The sequence below is a fragment of the Leucoraja erinacea genome, chromosome 9 (genome assembly GCF_028641065.1).
Source record: "Leucoraja erinacea ecotype New England chromosome 9, Leri_hhj_1, whole genome shotgun sequence".
NCBI lineage: Eukaryota > Metazoa > Chordata > Chondrichthyes > Rajiformes > Rajidae > Leucoraja > Leucoraja erinaceus.
In genome coordinates, this window is record NC_073385.1 from 58,690,971 (window position 1) to 58,713,791 (window position 22,821).

The 22,821-nt window shown below is 43.2% G+C and overlaps 1 protein-coding gene across 2 annotated transcripts in view; it reads right to left on the reverse strand.

Annotated features, from left to right (window-relative positions):
* The window catches only part of stard9 (StAR-related lipid transfer (START) domain containing 9), a 171,875-nt gene that overhangs the window by 84,939 nt on the left and 64,115 nt on the right, over window positions 1–22,821 (reverse strand). For both annotated transcript variants that reach the window (XM_055640899.1, XM_055640898.1), the window contains exons 4-9: window positions 22,610–22,726; window positions 15,869–15,901; window positions 15,706–15,767; window positions 11,726–11,838; window positions 2,169–2,238; window positions 1,836–1,908 (exon numbers count right to left, since the gene is read on the reverse strand). In XM_055640899.1, coding sequence (XP_055496874.1) covers window positions 1,836–1,908; window positions 2,169–2,238; window positions 11,726–11,838; window positions 15,706–15,767; window positions 15,869–15,901; window positions 22,610–22,726 — 468 coding nt within the window. The remainder of the gene's footprint in view (window positions 1–1,835; window positions 1,909–2,168; window positions 2,239–11,725; window positions 11,839–15,705; window positions 15,768–15,868; window positions 15,902–22,609; window positions 22,727–22,821) is intronic.

The following is a 22,821-nucleotide window of genomic DNA, read 5'->3' on the forward strand; positions in this document are numbered from 1 at the left end:
TTTTAAGAACTGACCTAGGAGAAGGGTTCAGGTTCACCTAACCTGTTGTGAGAAAAAGTATATTTTGATTTTACTTCTGAAGAGTGGGTTCTAACTTTAAGGCATTCCCTTACTGAGAGATAAAGTTATCTTCAATGATTGTAAACACATATTTATTTCCCAAAAAGCTAAAGATGTATTCAACTGAATTGTTGCTGAGCTGTAACATTTACCAGATCATTCACATTATTTTTATCAGAATATGAAAACATTTCTAACACTTGCAAGACTGCAACACTGAGAGAAGTCGTGCTGATGTTCCACTTGAGCCTCCTCCTGACTAAATCTGCTTTGTGACCTGTGTGACCTGCTTTTCCCTTCCCTCTCATTGACTGGCCTAGCCTCCTCTCACTAGCACTAACTCTTCACCTCAACCACTCCCTGTGGCAGTGGTTGCTCATCTTCATTATTTGAAGATGGAACTTCCTTTCAAATACTAATTGGATCCCTTGATGATTAATGTATATTAAGTGACGAGCATACTTCAGGAGTGAAAACAGTAAACACTTTTTCACACAACAGGTTAGGTGAAGCTTGGTGATTATTGTACAATGATGGCCTCCAGTCTTCCCCATACATGGACATGTCCTCTCTATCCACACTATCAAAATTATTCAATATGTTTAAAAAAAACTTAATGATGTCACCTTCCCAGCCTCCTTTTCTCACCAGAACTCAATGCTATTTATCTTTTCCTTATGCATACACACTTAAAATTCTGGCATCCCCTCCATCGACTTTTAATAAAAGAGATGTACACTGTACTCCAGCCCTAAACAAAATTCAACACAGGTTTATCATGGCTTTCCTGTTTTTCAACTATCTCTCTCAAAATGAAATCAGATTGCAGGCAAGTTAAACTACATTTGGATTCTCCTGCTTAAAGTATATGAATGGATAATCCAATTTGCTGATTAGGAAAATAAAGAGATATGAGTGTATTCTGTTAAATTGCTTGACTAGCAACCAGACCTTTGCACAAATGATCAAATCCCACCATGATATCCAATGATTTTAAATGTAACTAATGAAATAAAGGCAGGATTAGTCTCAATAATGGCTGTGATGAGACAACCAGATTGTATGCTCACTAATGTCCATCCTTACCCAATCTGGCCTATTCCAGATCCCGAAGCTCCAACATTAAAGCTGGACTAGGAAGGAGTGGTGTGTGAAGAATTGCTACCTCATAAGGGGTACTACCCAACCTCAAAAGACTATTAGAGTTAGGTCAAATGACAACCCCAGATACTCATGTGACATTTTGGACCATTGTATTTTAAAATAGTGCAGCAAAAGCAGGTAGATGTGATTGTTATCAACTGGCCGCAATCTCATTGATGGCAAAGATTTGTTGAAAGACAAAGATTTGATTGAAAGACAGAAGGTCAAAATTCTAAATGGCCTACTCTTCCTAATAGTAAGATACAAATTCTTCCAAATTCTGTGCAAAAATTTGAACTATTGTTACATGGATATGTTCTTTTTGAAAGAATCTTTAGCAGATAAGGACAGTGAGTGTAACGCAATCACATCTGATCATCCCAAGACAGCGCCAGAATGTGATGATGTAACGCCAGCAGATCCACTTACATCTATTACATTTGTTCTACCCTTTGAAACCTCAGTTCTAAGACCAGCGCACCAGTCTGAAATGGCACAACAGGAAATTAGAAGATTTGTTGAAATGATAGTGCTTCAGCGGTTCCACTTGTGTCTCAACCCGTTTGTTGTATCCACTATGTGGAGCCAAAATTGAGGTGATCAGACTGAGACAGGGTAAATATTTTGCTAACCTGGGTGTAATGGATGGTAAAGATGGCATGAGATCTGCTGCTGGCATCATGGACATGGGTAGCAGCAGTGATTCTAAAACAGAACCACACAACAAATGGACGTTAAACAATAACATTTAATTTTAAATGAAATTAGAGTTGCACAGTTCTTTTTAAACCAAGTGATTTTAATCTATAATTTAAAAGTTCTTCCCAAGGATGCTAAATCAATGCACATTCCCGATCATGTATAATACAAAACATCATACTGAAGTTTAAACAGCATAACAGCACAAACTGAATGTTTGTCATAAATTCGCAACAACAAGTCAGAGTCCGTATGAGGATGAATACCTGTTTGCAATCCCTTCTTCCAAAAGCTGTACAAGTTGCTTGTAGTCTGAAACCAAGTGCTGAGATAATCCTGTGGAAAGTCACCAATGCATCATTAATCCAAGAATAGCAAAGCAACAGATGAATTCAATCATTTTTTAACTTTGGATCACCAGTTTCCTTTCTTTATTTGTTCTCATATGCACACGGACAAGCCCAATACACTCAATATCTCCCCGGGGTAAAGGTCCCCCATGCAGACACTGACTCTCACTGACCCTCCCTAGAGGACAGACACCTCCCCCACTGATTCTCCCTGCGGGAGGGACCCATACACCGACTTGCCCTGAGGGAGTAATCCACACACACCAACTCTCCCTGGGAGAATGGGCCCATACATCAACCCTCCGTAGGGGCGGACCCATGCGCACCAATAAGCGAGTTCGGTATTCCAACTGTGCATACCCAGGCCATAGGTCACTCGCTATAAACATTCTCTGCAGCTGTGGTGCTGAGTTGTGTGCAGGCCTGCGTTTCATCTGTGGTTGGGGTCGGGCCCGGGTCTCTGGCGCTGCAGGTGCTGTTGAGTTGCTGCTGGGCCGTCCCCATCCCCTCCCGGATGTCCCGTCCCTATCCGGGGTGGTCCTGGGCTTGCAGCTGGTTCCAGCTCGGCTCTGCCTGTCCAGCCGGGATGGCTGGCAGCCGGGGCGTATGCCTGGAGCGGTGGCGGCCCTGGACGGTGCAGCTGAAGGCCAGAGTGGGGCAAGAGGGTGCGGCTGGCCGTCCCCTGCCCATCGGGGAGTGGGTTCCTCGGGTGTTGGAGCGAGGTTGGGCTGGAGTTGGCGTTTCTTCTCCGCGCTGCCTGTGGGCCACTGCTCCAGGCCTCTTGTCCATTCGGTCCGGGGCTGCCGGTTGGCCTGGAGGGGCAGGCGGAGTCAAGCTGGGGTTGGCACTTCTCCGCGCTCGCTGTGGGCCTGTGGTCCGCTGCTCCAGGCCAGTGTCCCGTTGGTCCGGATATCTTCGGCTGCCCCTCCCGGGCGAGGATGGGACACATGGGGGGGTGGGGGGACGGGACATGCACGACACTGTTCAGTGGCAGTTCGGCAGCGCTTGAGGCGCCGAGGACCCGAGTTCGATCCTGGCTGCGGATGAGGCACGGGTCTGTGTGAGTGCAGCTGCCAAGAATATCTCTCCGCTGGTCCAGTCTCCCCCCCGTCTCCCACTTGCATCTACCCCCTCTCTCTCGCGGTTGCACCCCGCTCTCCCGCTACCTGACACCCCCGTTCCTCAGATTAAATGTATTTTTACACATAAATCATGAATAAAGATTTATACACAGTTTATACAGTCAGCACTTATTTCGATTTTTCTTTATAGCTCGTGACCTTTAACAAATCCCATGATTCCTTGTGTTTTTCGGAATACAGAACACTCTTATTCTTCCTGGGGAAGGAACCCACACACACACACGTGCACATGCACAAAGACTCTCCCTGTGGGACAGAACTAACTCTCTCTCAGGGAATGGAACCCCCAGTCCCACACTCACAGATTCTCCCTTGTGGATTAATCCACACACATGGGGGAAGTCTCACCCCTGCCCCATTAGCTAACCCTTGCTGGGGAATGGGTTTCCCCCCTTATACATCTAATCTCCTTGGGGGATGGTCCCCCTGCCCCCTACCCCAATTTGGTTGACATTGACAACACTATGGTGCAGGTACAGACACCAATTCTCATCATGCCACATTTGCCTATATTAGGATCCACAGCTAAGTAAGTAAGTAATTTTATTTGACAAGTATTCACATACAAGGAATTTGCCTTGGTGCTCCGCCCACAAGTAACAACATGACACACAGTGACAGTTACGGGTGACTCAGAAAACACTAAACATTAATAATAATACATTAATAATAAAACACCATTGATCAAGCATGTGAACCAACAAAATACCAGATCAAAGGGAGGCTACAGATTTTTGGTTGTTGAGTAGAGCAACTACTTGTGGATAAAAACTGTTTTTATGTCTGGCTGTGGCAGCTTTGACAGTCCGGAGTCGTCTTCCAGAGGGAAGTGATTCAAAGAGTTTCTGACCAGGGTAAGAGGGGTCAGAGATGATCTTGCCCGCTCGCTTCCTGGCCCTTGCAGTGTACAGTTCATTAATGGAGGGAAGGTTGCAGCCAATAACCTTCTCAGCTGATCGGATGATTCGCTGCAGCCTCTGGTTGTCGTGCTCGGTGGCTGAGCCAAACCAGACCATGATGGAGAAGGTGAGAACAGACTCTCCGATGGCAGTATAGAATTGGACCATCATTGCCTGTGGCACAACGTGCTTCCTCAGCTGCCGTAGGAAGTACATCCTCTGTTGTGCCTTTTTGACTGTGGAGTCGATGGTGGCTCCCCATTTAAGGTCCTTGGAGATGATGGTTCCCAGGAACTTAAAAGACTCCACAGATGTGACGGTGGTGTTGTTGATGGTGAGTGTGGTGAGAAGAGGGGGAGCTCTCCTAAAGTCTACAATCAATTCCACTGTCTTAAGAGCATTGAGCTCTAGGTTGTTGCGATGGCATCAGGACTCCAGCTGTGACCCAGTCTTATAATTCAGTAATATTCATAAACTATAACAATGTTAGACAACCCAACAACATAGTAATAGTGGGGGCATGATAATACCAACAGCATATTCAAAAACCACAATGCAACAAGGTACAACCACAATATATTGCCACATCAGATTTCAATAACGTTTCATTAACATGTACTGTTCCTTTGACTTCAAAATGCTACTTCAAGCAATTCTCAATCAAAAGACTACCATATCAAACTTAAATTGCAAAATACATACTTCTATCAGCATGTTGAGAATTCATTTATAATGGTACCCATTAAATATCGAAATATTAAACATATGCAAAATGCAGCAGCTTAATTATTGGAAACCTTTTCCCCTCAGGTTTTAATGAACTACGTACTGATATATACTTTGTGAGAAAAAGTTGAAGAATTATTTCATAATTGTACCCATTAAATATAAAAATATTAAGCATATGCAAAATGCATCAGCTTTATTATTTGGAACCTTTTCCCCTCAGAGTTTTAAAGAGCTGCGTCCTGATATTAAGACGAGTTAACATTTGTGCACAGCTGTGAGACTGGCCTCTTCCAGAATGCAGTCTCCTCTTTGCTGATAATGGTTGGCAGGAGCCCAGGAACAAAGACTGTGCAGTTGCATCAGCTCGTCAAATGAAAGTCAATAATCTTGTGCCAAAAAAACAGTATTTAAAATCAATATGTTAGAGTTGGCGTGTTGTAGAAGAATGTAAACGTTAGCTTGGAAACTTCTACCATATTTGATTTCAATAATAACTGAGAAATAACCGTCTTCACAGCATCCCACTGCGGGTTTCCAAGGTCAAGGCAGCCTCGCTGTTTAAAATCAAGAGGATACTGCTCATTGTGTGCAGAGAAATGTCTCGATGGTTCAGAACAGATTGTCTGAGGGGTGGGGCTGATGCAATTTGCAGTGCAATAAGGGGTGCATCACTCGACATTTAATTTTCAAAATGCCACAATAGGTCAGTAGATGCACAACTCGTCAACCCTGGCTAGGCTGGGATCTCTAGCTTCGGTCTGTTCCCTTAATGCTCTTGGCTCCTTGCACAGTCTAAACATGCTAGTGGGAATGTGGATAATATGCTGGTTGTTTGCCAAAAGCATTTCAAATCATTTCTCTTAAAGGACTGGCTCTTATAGGGGAGATGCAGCCAGCAGAACTTCTCCTGCTGCACACTGGCTTCAACGGTTCAAAAACTGGCCACATGGAAGTCATCAGCCCAGATTTCATGGAGAAATTGCCAAAGGAGAGAGCGATTACTTCGAGGCACAAGGCCAAATTAATTGAAGTTAAGATCACAAAGGGCTTGATGGCCTTGGGGTTTAATGCCTTGACCCAAATGAAGCATGGCAACTCTGAATATCGTTGTGCCGCTCTCATTGGAATTGACGGTTTCAATAAACATGGAGTAATCACAGAGCATTAATCCCATTGCTGGAAGTAAATTGCGTTTTGCAATCCTAGATTATGGATATGCAACCACTCTGTTCAACGCTCCCTTGCAATTTAGCTAACCACTGCACAATTATTCCAGCTAAGACTTCACCAAAGATTAGAACACTGCAGTAGCAGGCTTAAACAGTCAATAAAAATGAGGCTTGAAACAGATCATATTGGCTTCAGAACCATCCAGGTCACCCTATCCGATACCCTTTTGTAGCATTTATCTTTAGTCTCTATCACTTACTCCATCCATCTGCCAAACTACTTCACTCGAATGCACCAACAACTTTCTAGGCTTAATCCAACCCCACCTCTCTTTTCTAGCTTTCTCCCCTCCTACTGCTATCAGTCGGAAGCCTATTCATTCCCTCCACGTGCTGCCTGACTCACAGTTACTCCAACACACAGAGTTTCACTCTATAACTATCTAGCCTCAAGGGATGTGTGACAATTTAAGCTTTAAATGGACAAAGTCACTCTCCATCTACCGCTAGTCACCGCAGGCAAGGACATTTCAACGTGAATGATATAAAAAGCATGACATTTTAATTTGTTGGATAGTGTCCGCCTTTGATACAGTGGACCATAATATCTTGTTATCTCGGCTACGGCAGTTAGTGGGCATCTGCGGCAGTGCCCTGGGATGGTTCAGGTCCTATCTGGCAGACAGAACCATGTGTGTTAGCCTTGCTGGTTTTGAATCCTCTTCCGCTCCCCTGTCATATGGGGTTCCACAGGGTTCGATTCTGGGGCCCCTGCTTTTCTCGCTGTACATACTTCCTCTGGGTTCCATCCTTAGAAAGCATGGCATCTCTTTCCATTGTTATGCGGATGATACCCAGCTTTATTTGCCACTGAGGAGGGAAGATGCCTTTTCTGTAACATCATTTCTGTCTTGTCTTGATGACCGATTGGGAAAGGGGGAGATGCAGCGAGACCTGGGTGTCATGGTACACCAGTCATTGAAGGTAGGCATGCAGGTGCAGCAGGCAGTAAAGAAAGCGAATGGTATGTTAGCTTTCATTGCAAAAGGATTTGAGTATAGGAGCAGGGAGGTTCTACTGCAGTTGTACAGGGTCTTGCTGAGACCACACCTGGAGTATTGCGTACAGTTTTGGTCTTCAAATCTGAGGAAGGACATTATTGCCATAGAGGGAGTGCAGAGACGGTTCACCAGACTGATTCCTGGGATGTCAGGACTGTCTTATGAAGAAAGACTGGATAGACTTGGTTTATATTCTCTAGAATTTAGGAGATTGAGAGGGGATCTTATAGAAACTTACAAAATTCTTAAGGGGTTGGACAGGCTAGATGCAGGAAGATGTTAGGGAAGTCCAGGACAAGGGGTCACAGCTTAAGGATAAGGGGGAAATCCTTTAAAACCGAGATGAGAAGAACTTTTTTCACACAGAGAGTGGTGAATCTTTGGAACTCTCTGCCACAGAGGGTAGTCGAGGCCAGTTCATTGGCTATATTTAAGAGGGAGTTAGATGTGGCCCTTGTGGCTAAGGGGATCAGGGGGTATGGAGAGAAGGCAGGTACGGGATACTGAGTTGGATGATCAGCCATGATCATATTGAATGGCGGTGCAGGCTCGAAGGGCCGAATGGCCTACTCCTGCACCTAATTTCTATGTTTCTATGACATTAAGTCCTGGTTGGCCCTAAACCTTCTAGGATTTAATGAAAAGAAGACAGAGGTGATTTTATTTGATCCCAATGGCTGCCGTGAACCTCCATTTGTGGATTTAGGTCCATTGTCACGGTACGTGAAGCCAACAGTTTTGAACCTGGGTTTTAGGATGGACAGTGACTTTAAATTAGATCGCCAAATATGCGCGGTGGTTAAGTCCAGCTTCTTTCACCTAAGGAAGCTGGCGAAGGTGAAGCCCATTCTCGAGCGGCAGCATTTTGAAACAGTAATCCATGCCTTTATTACATCTAGGCTGGATTACTGTAACGCGCTCTATTTTGGAGTTGCTCGTTCTTCACTGGCTCGTCTCCAGTTGGTTCAGAATGCTGTTGTTCGCCTTTTAACTGGGACTCGTAAGAGGGAGCACATATCGCCAATTCTGGCCTCCCTACACTGGCTCCCGGTGCACTTTCAAGTTCATTTTAAGATACTGTTATTTGTTTTTAAATCTCTGAATGGGCTCGCCCCGCCTTACCTCTCTGAGCTGCTCCACCCATACGCTCCTGCCCGGTCCCTCAGGTCAGCTGGTCAGCTGCTCCTGGAGGTACCGAGGTCTAGTCGGAGGCTCAGAGGGGATAGAGCCTTCTCTGTTGCTGCTCCAGCGCTCTGGAACACCCTGCCGTTGCACATCAGACAGGCCCCCTCACTGTCCATCTTCAAATCCAGTGTTAAAACACATTTGTACTCCCTGGCTTTTGACCATGCCTGAGGCTTTGCTTCTGTTTTTTATTGTTTTTAATGTTTCTTTATTTTACATGTCTTTTCCTACTATTTCTTTTGATTGTTATTATTTGGTGTGTATTAACTTTTTTGTCAATGATTAGTGATGTACAGCACTTTGTTGCAACTATGATTGTTTTTAAAGTGCTCTATAAATAAAATAATAATTATTATTATTATGATTTAAGATAATGTAGCCAGTAAACTACAATAACCAAACCAGCAACATTTTACAATACAATACAATACAAATTTATTATCATTTGAGCCCCAGTGAGACTCAAACGAAATGTTGTTTCCACAGCCATACAAACAAAGACACTGTCTTACAGACATACACATAATTAAATTCACACAAACATCCATCACAGTGAAGCCACTGTGATGGAAGGCAAGTCTTTTCTCTCCCCTGTTCTCCGTGTCTCTCCCGATGTCCAAGCCCCAGGCGGGCGATGATGAGTCCCACGGCCATTTTAGGCCGCGCGGGGCGATTTACGGCCCCGCTCCCGGTCTGAAAGTCCAAGGTTGGAACCCCCACGGGCGATGGTGAGTCCCACGGCCATGAAGCCGTGCCGGGTGATGTTCGTCCCGCTCCGGGTCGTTCCAACCCCGTGACACCGGCTGGAGAAGTCGCGTTGCGGGAGCTCCGGGAAGCGGTCTCTCTCTCTCTCCTCCCAGACCCGCGAGCTCCCGATGTCGCGGTCCACCGGACCTGCGGCTGCGGCTGCGTTGCTGGAGCCTCCGAGCCCCAGGAGTCGAGTCGCAGCAGCGAGTCACCGCCGCTCCCCACGCTCCGAGGCCGGCCACCCCCGACGATGGTGAGTCCGCAGCTCCGCAGTTCCGCAGCTCCGCAGTCTCCCGAGCCCCCGGGTCGTTCAGGCTGGAGGCCGCTCCACGGTGCTAGGCCCCAACGACAGCCAAGACCCGACAGGGAAAAAGTCGGGTCTCCCGGACAGGGAAGAGATTTAAAACAGTTTCCCCCTCCCCCCCCCCCCCCCCCCCCACATTTACACATTTAAAAATACTATTAAAAAACAGCAGACACTACATTTAACTAGACAAAAAATAAAAAAAAGACAGACAGGCTGTAGGGGCCGCTGCAACGGGTGAGTCGCGCCGCCAAACAGAAAGGTAAATCAAGTCAGAATTATTTGTGCGACCCCTAATGAACTCAAACACTGGTGCATTACCAAATATAGGCACAATTATCCTCGTACCCACTAGTAACATCTGGAATGCTGGTTCTAAATCAAAACACATGGAGAAAGTAAAAGCATATTCATGAAGGGCTGCTCTGTGTCTCCCTAACACAGGACTGAAAATAATCCAACAGGATACAAGGAGTTCCCAGTGTGAGGGAATAATAAAAATACTTTATAGAAAGAAGCCAATGATGCACTGAGATATTAAAAAAAATACAGACCAAGCTCATAACTTTAAACTTCTATATTTCACAAGTGTCTTTGTTTGCAGGAAAAGAGATCCAACCTCAAGAGTCCCTTCTAGAACTCATGCCTCATCTCTGAGATCATGCGAATTAACCTCTGCATTCTATTCAGTCCCTTGACATCTTTCAAAGAGTGAAGTACTGAGTAATAGATTTAACATGCACTTCTCACTTTTTGTTCTCAATATTCCATTAGTCATGATTATGTCCTCGCCATTGGCTTAGAACGTGGAGGGAAAAAACTCAACCAGTCCTTGTGTGATTGCCGGTATATAACCACCTTACCGACGGCAATTTTGAGATTCCTGCACACATGCAAGTGAACGTGGAAAGTTTTAGAAAATCTCCTCACAAAGAACTATGCATTCCACACAAAGAACCATGGCGGTGTGCAAAGTTACCACATTTATCCAGCATTTAAGATTAAGGGTTAACCTGGTACAATAATATGGCCTCCAGTAATCCGAATGGAGAGAAACTTCAAAAAACCCGTTTCAAATTATCTATATATTTTATTCCCATTTTTATTCTGTTAGAGTACAGCAGAATGTATTAACTACAGTACATGACACTAGAATGCGGTTATATTATTGTCATCTTTACAATGCCAAAACCTCATAATTTCATCATCATTAAATTCCACTTCGACTTATCAAATGGAAAATTCAATTTTCTCTGGTCTATTCTGGGTGCTATCCCAATTAATTTCTTTTGCGCTCTCTTGTAGGAAGACATAATTCTCAACACGTAGGTCTCTGAATACTCCAGCTGAAGCTATCCAGTCTTCAATACAGTTTTAGTGTAACTACAGGTAGCTCTGCTATTGGGTGATAGCTTTGTTCCTAAGAAACCTCGCATTATAGAAAATCACATTTTAAAAACGGTTAATTCAATGAGGAAAGGAGCGCAAGGGGCTCGAGAGCTTCAGACTCGTAATAACAACGTTTTATCCCCTGAAGTATTTTCAAAAATAAAGGTCTTTTTTATGAGCCATTAATTTATTTTTGTTACTGCAAGCTAAAAATACTTGATGTTGTATGGCTGTATGTTACATAGATTAATAGAGCATAATTGCACGTGTCAATAGAAGCGATCACTTGTCAATTTCAATGTCCACCCGTGATGAAACTGACAGACTTTGTTCTTAGGCAAAGGGTTTCGAATATTGCAGGGAGATCACATTTCTTTTCCTAGATTATTTCCCTTTTACAACTAATTTTTCGGTCCAAATGAATGTTATGGAAACACTGAAACAGCAGAACTACTTTACAGATACAGTGCGGAAACAGGCCCTTCGGCCCACCGAGTGCCGACCTGAGATCCTTGCACACTAATGCTATCTTACACACACTAAGGACGATATACAATTATAACAAGCCAATGAAGCCCAAAATACTGTACGTCTTTGGAGTGTGGGAGGAAACCGGAGATCCCAAAGAAAACCCACACAGGTCACGGGGAGAACTTCCAATCTCCGTACAGACAGCTCCCATAGTCAGGATCGAACCCGGGTCTCTGGCGCTGTAAGGCAGCAACATTACCAACTACCTGTGTAAGGATTTAGCATCTTAAAGTTCATAAGATAACAGGCAGAAGTATAGATAAATAAATCAAAACATAAAGATGTCTAAGAGAACAGGATAAACTGTATGAGTTCACCTTGTACATAGGGGCCTTTCTCTGGGTGTTCACGCACACGAAGGGTGTACGGCTTGTTTCCGTCACATCGTTTCAGAAGGTCACGAACACGTTCATTGTAAATTTCCAGAAAGCTGCCAAAAAAGCAATTTCATGAGGTCCAGTAATAAAATTGCAGATTTATACTGGCATACTGTATTCGAACGGAGGTTATGGGGGGAGCAGGCAGGAGACTGGAGTTAAGAGGGAAATACAGATCAGCCATGATTGAATGTCGGAGTAAACTTGATGTGCCAAATGCCCTAATTCTGCTCCTGTCGCTTATGAAAATAAAATTAGAAATGTATGGCCTGCCATTGGAGTGCGAGGCCCACTTTCCCACTGATCTGACAAGTTCACAATATTCTACTACTGCACACTAAAGGAGCACAAAAACTGTGCACATGAGAATTAATGTAACAAGTCAGCCTCTTCCTACCCAGTTTCATCAAATCCTTTCAGCATATCTTTTTATGCATTTAACCCTCATGTACTTAATTAGCTTCATAAATACGACTATGTTTTTTCCACACTTCCACAACCTGGTGAGGCATTCCACGTTCTAATCACACAGTGTAGAAATTCTCTGGAATGCATCAGTTTCTGCATGCTCGTTGTTCTAGTTATCAGGAATATTTTGTTGCAACTGTAAATAGCAAATCAATAAACAATGAATTAACACCATGTCTAGATAATCTATAGCGGAACCGGCAGATTCTGATATAAACAATAATTCAGTCTCTCAGTTTGTATCAGAACTGGCCCTCTCTAGGCCATCCATTTCTACTATTAACTCAGATTTTCTCTCTCCAGTCCCACTGTCTGATCTGTCGGCATTTCCTGCAACCTTCAACCTGCATTTTACTGCTTTTGCAAGTTCCCCATTATTTAAGTGTTGGGTGAGACCAGATGCAATACTGTATGTGGTTCTGGTCGCCCAGCTGTTGGAAAGATGTCATTAAGTTGGAAAGGGTGCTCTATAAGATCACCCCTCAACCTTCCGCGTTCCAAGTACCAGAGTCCTAGCCTACTCATCCTCTCCCTATACCTCAGGCCCTCGAGTCCTGGCAACTCTTTTCTGTACCCTTTCCAGCTTAACAATATCTTTCCAATAACAGGGTGGCTAAAACAGACCACAATATTCTAAATGTGGCCTCACCAATATCTTGTACAAATGTAACATGACCTCCCGACTCCTATCTCTGTATTAAACTCCATTAACCATTCCTCAGCCCACCTGCCAACCAATCAAGATTCTGCTGCAGAGGTCCCAGTCTCAGCCATTCAGGACGAAAAATAAAATCACTTGCCCCGAGAGGTCAACTGAGGCTGAATTGCTGAGTTTATACAAGACAAAGACTGATAATGATATATTGTGGGATAAGTGATCAGTTCAGGAAAAGTACCACTGACATCAGTGATCAGCCACGATTTTAATAAACTGCAGGGCAAAAACAAGGTGTCAAAAATGTATACGCCTGATTCAAATTTTCACGTTCCTAACAACTCCTACCCAAACACCAAAATAACTCCTCCCTCGCCACACTGGTATCAAACACTGCCAATCCTACAAGTGAAACACAATCTCTCAATTATAATTCTAAATAGCTTTCCCTGAGATGGTAAGGGAGAAACCTTCTCCCAAGGGATTTCCTGGGAGAAACCAGAGCAGCAGATTAGGTCAGCTGGGATTGATGGGAAGATAGAGGTTATGACAATTAAGTTTGAAAGGTAGACAGAGGGACAGGTTAATGAACATGGGGACACTCATGGGCTACAGTGTGTTCATTCCAACACATGGAATATTGTGGGTAAAGCAGATGTAGTAAGAACATAGAGCAGTGCATGGAACAATGGTGTGGTGGCCATTATAAAGGCTGGGTTATAAGCAGGACAGGATGGCAGCTCAAACTTCCAGGATTTCAATGTTTCTGACGTGATCAAGAGGGAGGTAAAAGAGGTGCAGCAGTGGCATTACTAATCAGGAAGAATGTCAGAGATGCAGTCTGAGGACATACTGAAGGGTTTATCGATGAGATAATCTGGATAAGGTAAGATAGGTTTATGTTAAGGATAAGGGGGAAATCTTTTAGGACGGAGATGAGAAAAACATTTTTCACACAGAGAGTGGTGAATCTCTGGGATTCTCTGCCACAGAAGGTAGTTAAGGCCAGTTCATTGGCTATATTTAAGAGGGGGTTAGATGTGGCCCTTGTGGCGAAAGGGATCAGGGGGTATGGAGAGAAGGCAGGTACAGGATACTGAGTTGGATGATCAGCCGTGATCATATTGAATGGCGGTGCAGGCTCGAAGGGCCGAATGGCCTACTCCTGCACCTAATTTCTATGTTTCTATGTTATAGGCCACTCAGTAGCCAGTGTGAGGTAGAACAGATATGTGGACAGAATATGAAAAGATGTAAGAGCACCAAGGTTGTCATAGGAGGTCACTTTAAGTTCCCAAAATTTGAGTGGGATTTGGACAGTGCAAAAGGCTTAGATTGGACAGAATTTGCTAGGTTTATGTGGAGAATTCTTGAAACAGTATGTTGATAGCCCAACCAGAGGGTGACCATACTCAACCTTGTATTTGGAAACAAACCTGGCCAGATGACCAGTGTTTCAGTGGGAGAGCATTTTGGGAACAATGATTACAACTCCTTAATTTTTAAGACAGTTCTGAATATAGATAACTCTGGACCTTGGGAAGAGTATTAAATTGGCGAGAAGAAAATGGGCACTGTAAGTCTGTTAACCAGTTCCACAGTTTGCAACGGTGCACCTCTCTTGGGATCATACCATCCCGAGCCAACAATCGGACTATCAGCGAACTTCCCTGCCTGAGTTCGTTTGTTGCCAACCCCGATTTGCCCTGGTCTTTTCTTGCTTCTGGTTCTGCCTCGCCCCCACAGCAGACTGAAGAAGTCTCCCAACCAGAAACGTCATCTATCCATTTTCTCCAGAGATGCTGCCTGATCTGCTGAGTTACTCCAGCATTTTGTGCCTATCTTTGTTATAAAATCTGTTTCTGTAGTTTGGTATAAATCATTTGTTTTATTACTATTAGACAGGATGGTTAGTCAGATTGCAGAAGGAGGCTTCAAAGGAAACAGCAAGCAGGATGTAGATCAGTTATAGATATGGACTGGAAAATAGCAGGTGGAGTTTAATCCAGACTATTGTGAGGTTGTGTACTTTGGGAGGTCGAATGCAAGGGAAAAGTATGCAGGTAATGGCAAGAACCTTCACAACATTGATGTACAGAGGGATCCTGGGGTTCATATCCATACATCCATTAAATAGGCATATGAATATGAAAAGAACTGAGGGATATGTGCAGGCAAATTAGACTAGTTTAGCATCATATTCAGCACAGACATTGTGGGCTAATGGACATGTTCTGGTATCATTCCTGCACACACTGCTACAAATTCATTTCAAGACGTGTCTGTCACAAAACTGAATATCACCACCACTGTGGTGGAACAGTGGCGCAGTTGGTAGACTGCGCTTCCTCAGGGCACAAGAGACCAGGATTCAATCCTGAGCTCGGGTACTGTCTGTGTGGAGTTTGCATGTCCTCCCTGTGAGCACACGGGTTTCCTCTGGACGCTCTGGTTTCCTCCCATATCCCAAAGATGTGTGGGTTTGTAGGTCAATTAGCCTCTGTTATTGTCCCAAGTCTAAGGAGTGGATAAGAAAGTGGGATAACAGAGCTAGTGTAAACAGGTGATTGATGGTTGATATGGACTCAGTGGGCCAAAGAGCCCATTTCCATGTTGTTGCTCGAAAAATAAAAAGAAGAGGTCGCTGTGCAGAGAGAGAATTGGGGGGGGGGTTAAGCGGTAGTGGGTGGGGGGACTGTGACAACTCAGTGAGACAAACAGGTGAGGGTGACCCAAGGAAGATGGTGCAGCAACTTTGCTTCAATGGTGCAACAAACAAAAATGAGGCACTCCTCACCTAACTTCTATGCTACATGATGCTGGCTTCTCTTGGTAGTCATCAACCCTGGAAAAGAGACCCTGTGAAAATAAGCGTGGTTCCAGCATTATATTAGTGACCTGTGATTACATTGATATATCGAAAATGTCTGCATGAGGTAAATTGCTGAAAAGTCAAATACCTCGCATATCCTTGGCGTCAGTCCGATTGCTGCCTGAGAGACAAAAATGAATAATGAGTCACGTAACATGCAATTCCTTACTTCAAACAGTCAGCTGTTTATTTCTAATCATTCTGTGCTAAATTGATCAAGCTGAGATTCATTAATTTCTTCTGCACAAAGCCTCCCAACACAAAGCTCTTCTCACTTTAATATAGAAATCTGCTCCTTCAAAACTGGCAGCTTCTTTTGTGTTTACACTGTGATCACACTTCTGAAGCACTTTGTGGGCTGTGAAGTGCTCAGGGAAGTCCTGAAAGTGTGAAAGGTGAGGAATGGATGCTTCATGTAAAACATTAAAAAAATGAAGCAGCCAATTTACAAACACGTGACTAAATCATCCATATCACTCCAACAGATGAGGAATATACATTGAAAAACAAACAAAGTGGTGGAAAAATGCAGCAGGTCAAGGAACAGCTGCAGAAAGATAAACAGTTAACATTTCGGCTCCAGAACCCTTCATCAGACTGTGCGACATTAAATAATCTGCTATACTTTATGTTCAGTGCTCTCTTGTAGTGGACTTTAAACCCACATATTCTGACAAAGACAAAGGTGCTATGCAGTAAATAACAGCTGATACTTATATTAAATTGCCAAAATTGAAATGAACTTTCTTTTCATATATCCGGGGTTTGCATTGCTCAAAAGAATAAAAAGGTTTTGCTGTGCACTTCAAATAATTGTTCTAGCAAAGTCAGCCTTTGGTCCTGAACAAAAATCGTCATTGTTGTTTGGACTTCAAGGGTTCCAAATCTAAGAACATTGCCACATTAAAGTGAAGGGGATATGTTGTTCCAATTTACATGCTTTCATTAACAAATTTAATTTCTGTATTTTACAATGAACAGTTGAAACATACAAGGAAATTAAATATTTTGTGGAATAAGGTATAATAATTAAAAAATGATCCATCCATATGCCTTCGAAGACACAGAGGCCGATGACATCTAACATCTCCAACGTCTTACTACTGACATGCTCCAAACTATCCATGGAGCCCACGCCAAATGCACTATCCTCACGGTTCTTCTCCCTGGTGTGTACAGATGAGAAGTACTCATACAGGACCTCACCCAGATCCCCTGGAATCACACATAGAAGAGGATTCACTTTTTCTGTAGCTACTTGATCTTATAATTCTGTATTGTACCTTAGTCTAGGTGTCTAAGACCAGAAGGCATGGTTTCAGATGAGAAGGGTGAGTACCCATTCTATGGATGGAAATATGATGACTTAGCTAATTGAATAAAGCTAACCACTGTACAATGGAATAAGTACGTTAATCTATTTCAATACTTCTTTGCTCAAAGTGCTCATGAACTCTCTTGAAGTGACTGGTTTAAGTTAACCAAATCATTTTTGGTGTGCAAGCTGAGACTGAGATGGCCAGAAGACAGTACCACATCCATGTAATCATCTGGTAAACAGATTCCCTCCTCACATCAAACGATCCCCATAGATGGCAAATTTACAGCAGTGACATCAATTTCTCTTGACGATGCAGGTTGGTATGGGCTAGAGTATTTAGGCCAAATGTTGTGATTCAAGTGTTCCATCATAGTCATACATTGCTGAGAAAAAAATCTGGAATTTTCTTTTGTGCAATTCTCTCACAAGAGGAAGTTAGTGGAGGTCAAACTAAAATACATTACAATAAACAGCTGTGGCTGTACAGCGGGTAGCCTTCCGGCTTCAGTCAGAAGTCTGTGGTTCAGCTCCAACTAATTGAACATGATCCAGCTGACACCCCACTGCAGTAACTCAGGGACCGCCTCAACTGAGAACTCATTGCACAAGCGTCCGATTACAACCAAATGTGTCCGTCCCCTCTCGCGTCTATACCGTATCACCTTGCGACATGACTATTCCCTCGCACTTCTGCTGCCCACAACCTAACCCTAAAGGGCCTGTCCCACTTGGCCGTCATTTGCGCCTTATTTAGGCGTCGTATGTAAAATAGGTCGATGCGTCGTGATGCGTGGGGTGCGCGTAGGTGACACACGCATTGCGCATGGAATGGAATCGCATGCAGTGGGGCGCGGTATTGTGCGGCGCTCCAGGATTTCGCGCACCACCTGTGTGACGTATCGCGTACGTACGCTGACACATTGGCGTCGCACGCTGTATCGTGTGGTGATGCATGGTTACGTCACCGTGCATCACCCGTCCGTAAACATACAGCGCCGCGCATACGCAGTCGGCACGCCTTTTACGCGTCATGTAACCTCTAACCTCGTCCACACAGACCTCTTCCTGAGTTTCTTGCTAGCCTTTCTTGTTGTATTCCTGCCTGGCTGATCTGTAAGTACGAGGGCTGCTGCTAACAGACGTCTCTGTTGTTGCTGTAGCAATAACATCTGTAGTTCTTCCATGATGGTCATGAAGCAGAATAGGGAAGCAGGGTATTCTAATCACGCGCACCAGACGGCTGTGCTGAAGCATGATGATGCGTGATTTGCGCGCGATATCTCGCGCCACGACACGTCGACCTATTTTACATATGACGCGTAAATGAGGCGCAAATGACAGCCAAGTGGGACAGGCCCTTAACCCTCTGTAAACCTGAGGTTATCAAGCACCATATAGTATAATCTCCCATTAAGTCCTATCATCTGTGCTTACTGATCAACACTTGCTCCCATTTAAGCAATTTGGTTCTAAATACTCAATGCATTTTGACTCGCTCCTTTGTACATAGATTTCTTCTCCAAATCCTTCATTCCTCAGACATATATTCAGTTGACCAGAGTGACCAACACTGGAAATTAAATTCTCTAGGGTGTTCAGCATTTAGGAAGGACAGGCAATAGGGAAAGGGGGTGGTGCAACACTACTAATAAGGGAAAATATCAGTGCAATGGTGACATACAATCTCGGCATAACAGATCACAGTGTAAAACTATCACAAGGTGGGTCAAGCTAAAAAATTACAAAGGAAGGAAATATTTAGAGGCAATAAAATAGTAGCTTTAACTATGAGTGTGCACAAGTCATGAAATCAGAGATGCATATGACAGGGATAACAGAATATAATGGGAGGCTTTAACCTACAGATATAAATTGGATGAAGGAAGATGGAAGATAAATTCATGAGATCAATATGTCGAGGACCCAGCAAGGGAGAAGACTACATTGAATTTTGCTTGGTGCGGTGACAAAGATTTTATTGATAATCTTGTTGTCATAGGCCTTTGAGGAAGAATGAAAATAAAATTATACAATTTGACGTCAAGTTTGAAAGTAATAAAGTATGAAGCTGTGGTCAAAACGAAAAGGTACGAGACAAGAGATGGGTGGGTTTGATTGTGACTTTATATTGGAAGATATGACCGATATGCAAGAAAATGATGACATTCAAAGAAATAATGCCTGTTGCAAAAAAAAATCACTTTATGGCACAAAAACTTAACAGGAAATGCAAATCATCTGTGGCTGACAGGGAAGACTAAAAATGGCATGAAATTAACAGAGGAGACGAATAAAATTGCCAGGAATAACTTTGCGAGCATTTTAGAACACAAAGGACGACCAAAAAAATTAGTGACTAATAAAAAAACAGAATACGATACTGCAATGGTTAGAAATAAAAACAAAAAGAGCGGTTAAAAGGTACATGATAGGAAAAGGCAACTGTGAGCCCCTTACAGAAAATCCATAATGGGGAATAATAAAATGGCAGACGAATTAAACCAGGATACTTGGAAAATAGAAGAATATGGCACAAGAATAGGCCCTTCCATTCACGATATCTGTCAATTTAAACTAATCTGATCTGCCTGCAACATGGTGGGAATCCCTGATTAAATGCCTCTTAAATGTTATTGTATCAGCTTCTGCCACATTCCCTGCCTGAGATCCAGGTACTATACGCTTTGCATAATAAAACTTGCCATAGCTAGTTTAGTCTTAGTTTAGTTTATTATCAAGTGTATCGAGGTACAGTGAAAAGCTTTTGTCAGCAGAAAGACAACACATGATTACAATCGAGCCACTTAGTGTATAGATACATAAGCGAATAACATTTAGTGTAAGGTAAAGCCAGTAAGGTTCGATCATAGATAGTCCAAGGGTCACCAATGAGGTAGATAGTAGTTTAGGACTGCTCTTTGGTTGTGGTAGGATGATTCAGTTGTCTGATAACAGCTGGGAAGAAACTGTCCCTGAATCTGGAGGTGTGCGTTTTCACACCTATACCTTTTGCTAGATGGGAGAGGGCAGAAGAGGGAGTGGCCAGGGTGCAAATTGTCCTTGCTTATGCTTCTGGCCTTGCTAAGTCAGCGTGAGGTATAAATGGAGTCAAGGGAAGGGACGTTGGTTTGAGTGATGGTCTGGGGTGTGTCCACAATTCGCTCCAATTTCTTGCGGTATTGGATGGAGCTATTCTCAAACCATCCTCCCAGATCTCCTTCAAAATTTCACATCTCACCTTAAACTTATGCCCTCCAGTATTTGTCATTCCAACCAATGCAAAAAGCTCATCTATCCTATCTATGCCACTCAATTTTATATACTCCTATCAGGCTGACCCTCAGCCTCCAATGCTCCAGTGAAAACAATCCAAATATGTCCACCCCTAACGATAGCTAATACTCTCTAATCTAAGCATTGTCCATGTAAACTTCTTCTGTATCCTCATTACGATCTTTACGTTCTTCAATGCGGTGACCAGAACTGCACGCAATAGTCCAATGAGACCCCTAACCAAAGTTTTATATGGTTGCAACATGACTTGCCAACCTTTTTGCTCAATGCCTTAACGGTAAAAGTTAAGCACGGTGTTTAACTTCTTTACTGCTCTATCCACTTGTGTTGCTACCTTGAGAATGGAATGGACTTGTATGCCAAGATCCCTCTGAATATCGATTTTCCTAAAGGTCTTGCTAAATACCATATACATCCCTCTGCATTTGACCTCCCAAAATGTGTCATTACACATTTGTCCATCTGTCAATTCCCTGCCCAAATTTACAACTGAAATATATACTGCTGCATTGACAAACGTCCAAACCATCCACCAATTTTTGTGTCATCTGGTATTAGACCACTTACATTAGCTTCCAAATATTATATTAATATATATTACAACAACAGAGGTCACGTCAGTGATCCTTGCAAACCACCAGTGATCGTAAACCATAAGCTAGAAAAAAAAACCCTCTCCAACTAACATCTTTCCTTTGGATCCAATTTACCAATTCACTGTGGTACTGGGTTATTAGTGTCATGTGTAGTGAAACAGTGAAAAATTGTTTTGACTACTATCCACGTAAACCATTCATACATGATTACAACAGATCATGCAAAGAGAAAAGCAGAGTGCAGAACATAGTGTTACAGCGACAGAGAAAGTGCAGATAAAAAATGTGCAAGGGCCATAAAGAGTTAAATTTGGAGATCAGGAATTCAGCCCTCTCATATGAAAGGTCCGTTTGAGTCTGAAATACTCCAGGCGTGGTCTCACCGGGGCCCTGTACAACGGCAGTATGACCTACACTACATTACACAGTTTACACTACATTAATCCCATTTTTTTTAATTCTCAACTCCCCCCCACATTCTACCACTTGGTCAAGCTTTTGAATAATACCAAATTCTTACATGGCTCTATGTGCTACAATCACACTATGATAGAGTTGTTATGATCATACGAAAACAACTCAAGGGCCCACTTAGCCTCTCAGGTGAACAGAAAAGATCACATAGAGTCGGAGTAATAGTGTGGAACAGGCCCACTGGCCAACATGTCCCAGCCACACTTGTCTACATTTGGTCCATATCCCTCCAAACCTGTCCTATCCATGTATCTGTCTAAATGTTTCTTAAACTACCTCCTCTGACAGCTCGTTCCTTACACCCACCACCCTTTGTTTGAAAACGTTACCCCTCAGATTCCTATTAAATCTTTTCCCCTTCACCTTAAACTATGTCCTCTGGTCCTCGATTCACCTATTCTGGTTAAGAGACTCTGTGCATCTACTCGATCTATTCCTCTCATGATTTTATGCACCTCAATAAGATCACCCCTCATCCTCCTGTGCTCCAAAGAATAGAGTTTCAGCCTACTCAACCTCTCCCTATAGCTCGGACCCTCTAGCCCTGGCAACATCCTTGGAAATCTTCTCTGTACCCTTTCCAGCATGTTAGCATTTTGCAGAGCAGTGCAATTCGTCCGTGTCCTGGCTAATATTTATTTCTCATTCAACATATAGTTCAGGAAATTGAATGAAGAATGTGTTTGTTGGGTGTTGTGGTGCATAAATGAGTGCTGTATTTTGCACAATGCAACTGCATTTCAAACACATTTCAATGCTCTCTTGTTGACTCTTTCCAGGGAAATAGGCTGAACTGAAGTGAAAAAGTCTTCAGTTTGAACACCACTCAAAGACTTTTTTTTGCTGAGTCGCAAAAGGAGGTTGTCAGCATGTATAAGGGTAGCTGAAAAATGGCAAGCTAAGTTATTTACTACTGAAGATTCCACGTGGCATTATTCCAATCGCAGTCTCACAGCTGCGCAGAGTTGACATGGTGTATAGTGAGCGCCTTTCATAACTGTAGTGAATTGGTTAGTCAATGAGGAATAACGGACAAATAAATAAAACTAACAAAGTGACATAGAACAGCACTTGGGTTATTTCCGATGCTTTACTTCAGAATGACAGCAGAACAAATATAAAAAAACATGACATGAATACTCACTGGTGTTCCCATCATAGTGTACGTTTTTCCTGAGCCAGTTTGCCCATAGGCAAACAAGCAGACATTGTAACCCTCAATGGCTCCCGAAAGCACTGAAGTGCCAAGATCCTGGTACACCTGCAGATGGAGGACAAACAAGATTACTGAGAGAAGAATTAAGATTTCAATGTAGAAGTGTCACAGAAACAAAGATTCAAAAGGCACTCACATCC